The sequence below is a fragment of the Zophobas morio genome, unplaced genomic scaffold, assembly GCF_036711695.1.
Source record: "Zophobas morio isolate AGI-343-1 ecotype UQ-CSIRO unplaced genomic scaffold, CSIRO_AGI_Zmor_V1 ptg000040l, whole genome shotgun sequence".
Lineage (NCBI taxonomy): Eukaryota > Metazoa > Arthropoda > Insecta > Coleoptera > Tenebrionidae > Zophobas > Zophobas morio.
This window is the reverse complement of record NW_026972145.1, coordinates 3679492-3689860: the sequence shown is the minus strand read 5'-3', so window position 1 is coordinate 3689860 and position 10369 is coordinate 3679492. Positions and strand designations below refer to the sequence as shown.

General features: G+C 25.5%; 1 protein-coding gene across 9 annotated transcripts in view; it reads right to left on the bottom strand.

Annotated features, from left to right (window-relative positions):
• The window catches only part of Rbp (RIM-binding protein), a 76606-nt gene that overhangs the window by 8196 nt on the left and 58041 nt on the right, over positions 1 to 10369 (bottom strand). For all 9 annotated transcript variants that reach the window (XM_064070893.1, XM_064070896.1, XM_064070901.1 and 6 more), the window contains one exon: positions 5282 to 5709. In XM_064070893.1, the coding sequence (XP_063926963.1) occupies positions 5282 to 5709 (428 nt within the window). The remainder of the gene's footprint in view (positions 1 to 5281; positions 5710 to 10369) is intronic.

Here is a 10369-nt window from a genome sequence, read left to right as displayed (position 1 = left end):
AGTTTCTCAATTTTTAATTTTTTGATTGTTCAATTTATGAATTTTTTTTTCTCTTAGATTTTTTGAGTTTTTCAAATTTTCAATTTTTTAATTTTTTGTTTCTGATCTGTAAATGCGCATTTTTTTCAATTTTCAGTTTCCTCAACATATCGATTTTTCAACTTTCCAGTTTTTCAATGTTTCCACTTTTTTGTAATTTTTTTAATTTTCTATTTTCAGCTTCAGTCTTTTAACTTTCCTATTTTTAAACTTTTCAATTTTTCGATTTTTCTTTCGGATTTTTTAGTTTTTCGATTTTTAATTTTTCGAATTTCGCGAATTTTTTATAGATTTTTGGTTTTTCGATTATTCATTTTTTGAGTTTTTCCAATATTTCGATTTTTCAACTTTCCAATTTTTTAGTTCTTAATTTGTTAATTTTTCTACATTTCAACTTTTCTATTTTTTCGATTTTCCCTTTGGATTTTTCAACTTCTCATGGTTTTTTGCCTCCTCAATTTTTTGATGTTTCATTTTTTGAGTTTTTCAAATTTTCAATTTTTGGGTTTATCGAGATTTTTTTAGTTTTCAATTTTTAGTTCTTCCAACTACTAAATTTTCCAATATTTATATTTTTCAACCTTTTCAGTTTTTCAAATTTTCAATTTTTTGATTTTCGATTATGAACCTATTAGATTTTTTTATTTTTTTATTATTCAATTTTTAAATTCTTCATTTTTAAAATTTTCCAATGATCCGATTTTTCAGCTTTTCAATTTTTCGATTTTCCCTTTAGATTTTTCAGCTTTTCAATTTTTCGATTTTCCCTTTAGATTTTTCAGTTTCTCAATTTTTAATTTTTTGATTGTTCAGTTCATGAATTTTTGGGTTTTTCTCTTAGATTTTTCGATGTTTGATTTTTTGAGTTTTTCAAATTTTCGATTTTTTAATTTTTTGTTCCTAATCTGTAAATGTGCATTTTTTTCAATTTTCAGTGTCCTCAATATATCGATTTTTGAACTTTCCACTTTTTCAATTTTTCCACTTTTCTGCGAATTTTTTAATTTTCTATTTTCAGCTTCAGTCTTTCAATTTTCCTATTTTTAAACTTTTCAATTTTTCGATTTTTCTTTTGGGTTTTTTAGTTTTTCGATTTTTAATTTTTCGAATTCTGCGAATTTCTTATAGATTTTTGGATTTTCGATTATGTACCTATTACATTTTTTTATTTTTCTATTATTCAATGTTTAAATTCTTCATTTTTTAAATTTTCTAATGATCCGATTTTTCAACTTTTCAAGTTTTCGATTTTCCCTTTAGATCTTTCAGTTTCTCAATTTTTAATTTTTTGATTGTTCAATTTATGATTTTTTTTCTCTTCGATTTTTCGATGCTGATTTTTTGAGTTTTTCAAATTTTTGATTTTTTAATTTTTTGTTTCTCATCTGTAAGTGCGCATTTTTTTCAATTTTCAGTTTCCTCGATATATCGATTTTTCAACTTCCCACTTTTTCAATTTTTCCACGTTTTTTGTGAATTTTTTAATTTTCTATTTTCAGCTTCAGTCTTTTAATTTTCCTGTTTTTAAACTTTTCAATTTTTCGATTTTTCTTTTGGATTTTTTGATTTCTCGATTTTTAATTTTTGGTTTCTTCATTTCTAACGCTTTTGATTTCTTTATTTTTGATCTTTTCTATTTTCCGATTTTTTTCGAAATTTTTTTATTCTTCCTTTTTCTTCTGTTTCTTCAAATTTTCGGTATGACTAATTTTAGATTTTTCAATTTTCAGGTTTTATAATTTTTCTATTTTGTGTTTCTTAAATTCATTTTTTTATTTTTCAGTCTTTCGACTTGCAATTTTTCAAGTTTTCAAGTTTAATTTTTTCAAATTTTAAATTTTGCAATTTTGGATTTACAGTTTTTTATTTTCTTTATTTGTAAAATTTTTCTATTTTTCAACTCGATTTTTACAATTTTTTGTTTATTCAATTTTTTCATTTTTCGTTTCTTCAATTTTTCGACATGCAATTTTTCAGTTATCATTCTTCGGTTTTTCGATTCGAAACTTAATTTATGATTTTAATTTTATTTCTTCAATTTTTCGATTTTTTTTTTTTCGATTTTTCAGTTTTCTCTAATTTTTTAGTTTCTCGATTTTTTTTTTCAAATTTTCTACAAAGCTATTTTTCGATTTTTTCAATTTTACAATTTTTCAATTATAAGATTTTATAAAATTTTTGAATTTTTCGATATTTGAACTTGCAAATTTTTCAATTCTTCGATTTTTCAGTTTTGTATTTCTTTATTTTTTTTTTTGTTTCGTCGGTTATCGATTTGGAATTTTTCGAGTTTCAAGTCTAAATTTTTCCGTTTTTAAATTTTGAAATTTTTCGATTTAAAATTTCTTGGGTTTTCAATTGAATTTTTCAATATTGCGGTTATTCTATGTATTTTTCAGTTTTTCAACTTTTAAATTTTTTATATTTTCTATTTTATTTCAATTTTTGATTTCTCAATTTTTTGACTTTTCAACTTCTGATTTAATCAGCTTTTTTATTTTTCATTTCTTCAATTTACCAATTATTCAACTTTTTTCGATTTTTTAATTTTTCAATTTTTTTATTTTCCTACTTTCCAATTTTTCAACTTTTCCGGTTTTCTTATGGATTTTTTATTTGTCGATTTTTAATTTAATTTTATTATTTACCACTTTTTATTTTTTAGTAAATTTTACAATATTTCGATTCTCCACTTTCCAATTTTCCTCCAATTTTTTTATTTTTCTAAATCCAGATTTTCCAAGTTTTCGATTTTTTAACTTCTTGTTTTTTAATTTTTTTTATTTTTCGACTTGCAATTATCGTAGTTTCCAAAGTTATTCAAATTTTCAATTTTCCGATTTTTCGGGCTCCAACTATTTTTTAATTTTTCTATTTGTCGGCTTTTGTATTTTTCTATTTTTATATCTCCGAACTATCGAATTTTTCGAGTTTTCTTTTAGATTTTTAATTTCTCGATTTAATTTTTTGTTTTTCCAATTTTTCGATATCTAGTTTTTCTGAATTCATCAAAATTTTTATTTTTATTTTAATTTTCCTTTTAATTGTATTAGTTAGTTTTTCGACTTTTCAATTTCTAAGTTTAGATTTTCCAATGAATTTTTACGATTTGACCGTTTGTCGATTTTAAAATTTTGAAATTTTTCAATTTTTCAACTTGCAATTTTTTTAATTTTTCATTTACAGTTTTCTTTCTTCAGTTTTTTAACTTTTCTATTTTTAAACTTTTCAGTTTTTCGATTTTCCTTTTCTTTGATTTCTCCAGTTTTCAACTTTTCAATTTTTCAAATTTTTTGTTCCATTTTATTAATTTTTCAAAAATGGTTTTTTTCTTTTGGATTTTTTAAATTTTTTGTCTCTAATCTTCAGATTTCCAATTTTTGTAGTTCCCAATTTTGAATTTTGAACTTTTGGTTTGTTCAATATTTCGATTTCTGAGCTTTTCACTTTTTCAATTTTTGATTTTACTTTTCCAATTTTTAATTTGTCCATTTTTAATTTGTTGATTCAAAATTCTTGTCTCTTCAAATTTTGACTATTTTTCGATTTTAAAATTTTGAGATTAGTTTTTTCAAACTTGCGAATTTTGGTTTTTTCTATTTTCAGTTTTCTTTCTTCAGTTTTTTATTTTTTCTGTTTTTAACCTTCTCCATTTTTGGATTTTCTTTTGGATTTCTTAATTTTTCGACTTTTCAACTTGTAAATTTTTTTATTTTTCCACTTTTCAGCTTCTTTTCTCCAATTTTTTAATTATTCCATTTTTCGACTTTTCAGTTTTTCAATTTTCTTCTATTTCTTTGTTTCTTGGTTTTTAAATTTTGATTTGCAAATTTTTGTTTTCTTCGGGTTTTTTTATTCCCAGTTTTCTTTTTTCACTTTCCAATTTTTCGTCTTTTCAACTTCTAAATTTTTCAATTTCTCGATTTTGCAACTTCCAAAATTTTCATTTTTGATTTCAATTTTTCTTTTGGATTTTTTGATTTCTAGATTTTTAATTTTTTATTTTTTCGATTTTTTGTTTCTTCAAATTTTCAATTTCAATTTTCCGAAATTTCAGTTTTTTTATTTTTCATCAGTTATTTTGGTTATTTTTGGATTTTTAAATTAGATTTTTTGTTTGTATTGATGAGGCTGATACGTGTTTAAACTCCATATTAATTTTAATAATAATGAAAAAACTTTCAGAGTTTAAAAAAAAAAAAATATATATTTGTAGTCACTGCTACACGTGTTTCGGTACACAGTACCGTCTTCAGGCAGAAGAGAAACTGATTTTTTACTTTTTCATTTTTCAAATTTAGAATTTTTACATTTTTCAGTTTTATTTTTCCTCAATTTTTCCATTTTTGACTGTTACGTTTCTTCAATTTTTCCATTTTTGAGTTTTGTTTCTTCAATTTTTCCATTTTTCAACAATTGAAAATTTTGATTCTTCAATTTTTCTTTCATATATTTAAGTTTTTTGATTTTTAATTTTTCGACTTTCCAAAAATTTTTGTTTCTTCAATTTTTCATTTATTTAACTTTTGGATTTTCATTTCTTCGATTTTTCTTTATAATTTTTTAGTTTCGTAATTTTGAATGTTGAGTTTTGAAAATATTTGTTTCTTCAATTTTTCGATTTATCCGTTTTTCAGTTTTTTAATTTAGTTTAGAATTTAAAAATTTTTTGGTTTTGCAATTTTTGGATTTTTTAGTGTTTTCTCTTAGTTTTTCGATTTTTCAACTTTTAATTTTTCGATTTTTGATTTTTTTTTTCGATTTTTTTAGTTGCTCGATTTAATTACTTAATTTTTTGTAGTTTTAATTTCACGATTTAGCTATTTTTTTTTTAATTCTGCTGCTTTTCAATTTTGAAATTATCCAGTTTTTCTTAATTTTTCGATTTATCCGTTTTTCAATTTTTCAATTTTTGATTTTTTTATTTTTCGAATTTCTTGCAATTGTTTGATTTTTCAACTTCTAGATTTTTAATTTTTAATTTTCCAATTTTAAGATTTTTTTATTTTGTTAGGTTTTTGAAATTGAAAAATCGAAAAACCGAAAAATTCGAAAACTAAAAAATTTTAAAAATTCTAAAATCGAAAAACTGGATATTTAAAAATTCAAAAGTCGAATCTACGCTAGTTTGAATTCGCCGCTCGACCAAGCACCGACCAATAGAGTCGAAAATCCCCTACCACTCCCCGGTTTCCGCGGCACCTCAGTCCCCAGCCGCGACCACCTTCGAGCAGTTTCTCACCTCGGCGTCCACGTTGGGGCTCAGCTCCTGGGGGTCGTAGTCGTACAGCGCGATCATGCGCTTCACCGGCATGTTGGCGTAGATGTCGCCCCAGCGGTCCCTGTTCTGGTTACCGTCCATCTCCATGACCATGTTGTGGGGCACGTAGCCCCGCCTGCCCCGGCACTCCCCCAGGTAGAACCCGTCGGCGTCCTTGTCGCCCCACACCTTGATGGTCTCCCCCTCGGAGAAGGGCACCTCCTCGTCGCAGGTGTCCGGGTTGGGGGACATGGTGGCCGGGTCGTAGTCGAACAGGGCGACGAACCAGCGGGCCCGCTTCTGCGGGTTGGGGGGGTTGTTGGGGTTGTTGGGGGCGTTGGCGGCGGCCCGGGCTGCTTGCATCTGCTGGGAGCGCATGCTCTGGACCGCGGAGCGCTGATTGGACTGGCCTGGAACGAGAGGGCGGTGAGGGCGTGGCTAGAGGCGGAGTTAATAAGTGAGGCCGGAGGAGAACGAATCAGGTTTGTGTGTAGTGTAGAGTGGTGGATTTAAGTGTTTATTATAAAATAGGGTATAGGTTTTCTTCTTGAATTTTCTCAATTATTCCATTTTTCAACGATTTCTAATTTTTTCAACTTCGGAAAATTGAGAAATTGTAAAATCGAAAAATGGAAGAAATGAAAATTTTAAAATTTCAATACAAACCGAAAAATTGTAGAATAATTGAAAAAAAAAAAATCAAAATCGACGTGCTGAAAAATCCATAAATAGAAAAATCAAGTATTGAAGAAACTAAAATTATGAAATTAAAAATTTTGACACTGAAAAATCAATTTTATTTGTAAAATTTAAGAAAATTGCAAATCAAAAACTGAAGATATTAAAAAAATTAAAAATCTAGAAACTGAAAATCGGAAAACTGAAAATTGAAAAAGTAAAAAAAAATTTTGAAATTTGAAAATTGTAATATTGGAACATCAAAAAATTTTAAAGACCAAAAATTGAAAAACTGAATAATCGAAAAATTGAAAGGACAAGAAAATTCTAGAATCGAAAAATGTTCACATTGAAACATTTAAAAATTGAAAAATCGTAAAACTGAAACTTTGAAAAATTCAAAAATCCAAAAATGCGGAAAATAAAAATTCAAAAACTTCAAAAAAGAAAACTTGTGTAACTGAAAAACTGCCAACCGAAAAATGTTAAAAATGAAGAATGGAAAAATTCAAACCGTGAAAAATCGAACAAACCAAAATAAAAAAACTGAACAATCGAAAATTTGAAAAACCAAAAGTAGAAAGACGAAAAATTCCAAAGTCGAAAAAGTACAAATCGGGAAATAGAAGGAACGAAAAATCGAAAAATTCAGAAGCTGAAAAATTGTATAACTCAAAAAAGAGAAACGAAAAAATTGAAAAATTAAATTTCGGGAAACTGAAAAATTAAAAGGTAAAATTCAAAATGAAAAATCGAAAAATTACAAATTGATAAATCAAAAATATAAAAAATTGAAAAATTTTAACTGAAAAATCGGAAAACAGAAGAAATGAAAGATCGAAATGAAAAATTGAGGAAATGAAAGATTGAAGAATAGTATAAAAATAAATTGAAGAAATGAGAACTTCCAGAAAAGTGCAATTGAAGAAATGAGAAATTTGAAGAAATGGAACACTGGAGAAATAAAAAATTGAAAAAATGAAGCATTGAAGAAATATGAAATTGAAAAATGGAATGGATAAATGAAAATTTGGAGACATGAACAATTGGAAAAATGAAAAATCGAAATAAATAAAAATTGAAGAAATGGGAAATCGAAGAAATGAACCATTGATATAACGAAACATTGAAGAAATGTGAAATTGAACAACTGAGAAATTGCAAAATGATAAATTGAAGAAATGAAAAATTAAGGAGATGAAAAATTGAAGAAATGAAAAATTGATGAAATAAAACATGAAGAAATTAGAAATTCAAGAAATGAGAAATTGAGGAATTGAAAAATTGGGGGAAGGAAAAATTGAAGAAATGGGAAATTGAAGAAATGAAAAATGAAGAAATGATAAATTGGGAATTGAAAAATTGAGAAAATGAAAAATTGACTGAATGAAGAATTGAAGATATAAAATGTTGAAAAATAAAAGCTTTGAGACATGAAAGGTTGGAGAAATAAAAATTGAAGAAATGGGAAATGGAGGAAATTAAAAATAAAAGAAAAATTGAAGAATTGGAAATTTCCAAAGATGATAAATTGAACAAATGAAAAATGAAGAATCGAAAAATGGTAGAAATGAACAATTGGAAAAATAAAAAATTAAAAGTGGACACAAAATCGAAAAACTAAAAAATTGAAGAAATGAATAGTTGAAGAAATTAAAAAATGGAGAAATGAATAATTGAAGAAATCAAAAATGGAGAAATGAATAATTGAAGAAATATGACATTGAAGAAATGAGAACTTGAAGAAATGAGAAATTGATTAATTTTATTTGTTTATAAACTGAAGAAATGAGAAACTGAGCAATTGAAGACTTGAGGAATTGAAAAATTGAAGAATTGAAGAAATTAAAAATGAAGAAATGAATCGTTGAAGAAATGTGACATTGAAAAAATGATAAATTGAAGAAATGAGAAAGTCAGGAAATGAAAAATTGAAGAAACGAAGAATTGGAGAAATAAACAACTGGAAAAATGGAAATTGAAAAAATGCGAAATTGAAGAAATTAATAATTGTAGAAATGGAAAATTGAAGAATGAAAATTAGAGAAACGAAAAATTGGAAAAATGAAAAATTGAAGAAATGAAAAATGGAGAAATGAATAATTGAAGAAATCAAAAATGGAGAAATGAATAATTGAAGAAATATGACACTGAAGAAATGAGAAATTGATGAATTTTATTTGTTTATAAACTGAAGAAATGAGAAACTGAGCAATTGAAGAATTGACGAATTGAAGAAATAAAAAGTGAAAAAATTATACATTGAAGAAATGTGAAATTGAAGAATTGCAAAGTGCACAAATTGAAGAAATGGAAAATTGAAGAAATGAAAAATTGAAGAAATTAAAAATTGAAGAAATGAAAAATTGAAGATATAAAATGTTGAAAACATGAAATTGGAGATGATATTGGAGGCATGAAGAGTTGGAGAATTGAAAAATTGAAGAAATGCGAAATGGAAGAAATGGAAAATAAAGAAAAAATTTAGAAAATGAGACACTGAAGAGATGAAAAATTGAAGAAATGTAAAATTGAAGAATTGAGAATTTCCAAAGGTGATAAATTGAGCAAAGGAAAAATGAAGAAACGAATATTTGGAGAAATAAGCAATTAGAAAAATAAAAAATCTAAAAAATAAAAATTACAGACAAAATCGAAAAACTAAAAAATTGAAGAAATGAATACTTGAAGAAATTAAAAACTGAAGAAATGAAATTTTGAAGAATTGAGAAAACGAAAAAATGAAAAATTCAAGAAATGAGAAATTGAGAAAATGAGAACCAAAAGAAATGAAAAATTAAGTTAATGAAACTTTGAAGAAATGGGAAATCGAAGAAAAGAAAAATTGAGGAAATGAAAAATTGAAGAAACAGAAAATTGGAGAAATGAACAATTTGAATAATATAGAATTGCACTGATAAATTGAAGAAAACGAGAAATTGAGGAAACTAAAAATTGAAGAAATGACGAATTGAGGAAAAGAAAAACCGAGGAACTGAAAAATTGATCATGTGACATTGAAGAAATGGGAAATTGAGGAATTGAAAAATTGAGCAAATGAAAAATTGAGGAATTGAAAAATTGAGCAAATGAAAAATTGGGAAAACTAAAAATTGGAGAAAGGAAAAATTGAAGAAGAATTGAAAAAAAAAGAATTGAAGAAATGAAAAATGAAGAAATCAATCGTTGAAGAAATGTGATATTGAAAAAATGAGAAATTGAGGAATTGAGTTTATTTATTTACTTATAAATTGAAGAAATGGGAAATTGAGGAATTGAAAAATTGAAGAAGAATCGAAGGAAAAAGAATGGAAGAAATGAAAAATGAAGAAATGAATCGTTGGAGAAATGTGACATTGAAGAATTGAAAAATTGAGCAAATGAGAAATTGAAGAAATGAGAAATTGAAGAAATGTGAAAATGAAGAATTGAGAAATTGCAAAGATGATCGGAAAACAAGAAATGGAAGATCGAAAGAAATGAAAAATTGAAGAAAAAGAAAAAAAGAATTGAAGAAAATGAATTGAAGTAATGAAAAATGATACATTGAAGAAATGTGAAATTGAAGTATTGACAAATTGCAAAAATGATAAACTGAAGAAGTGAGAAATTGAGGAATTGAAAAATTGAAGAAGAATTGAAGAAATGAAAAATGAAGAAATAAATCGTTCAAGAAATGTGACACTGAAAAAATGATAAATTGAAAAAATGAGAAATTCATTAAATGAAAAATTGGAGAAATAAACTACTGGAAAAATGGAAAATTGGAGACATGAACAATTGGAGTAATGGAAAATCGAAAAAATGAAAAATTAGAGAAATGCGAAATTGAAGAAATGAATAATTGCAGAAATGAAAAATTGAAGAAATGAAACATCAGAAAAACGAAAAATTGGAAAAATGAAAAATTGAAGAAATAAAAAATTGAGGAAATGAAACATTTAAGAAATGAAAAAATGAAGAAATGAAAGAAATGAAAAATTGAGGAAGCGAATCATTGAAGAAATGAAACAGTAAAAATATGAGAAATCGAGGGAATAAAAAATTGAAAATATGGGAAATTGTAGAATTAAGGAATTGAAGCAACGAAACATTGAAGAATTGAAAAATTGGAGATATGAGAAATCGAAGAAATGGAAAATTGAAAAAATGAGAAATTGAAGATTTGAAAAATTGAAAAAATGAAAGATTGAAGATATGAAACATTGGAGAAATGAAAAATTGAAGAAATGACAAATCTAAGAAATGGGAAATGGGGAAACGAACATATGGAAAATTGGGTAGTGAAAATTTGAAGAAATGAAACATTGAAGAAATTTTATTTAAATCATTTACGGAAAATGTCCATGAGACATGATTTAACAAGCTAACAAGTAATAATTAGTTATCAAA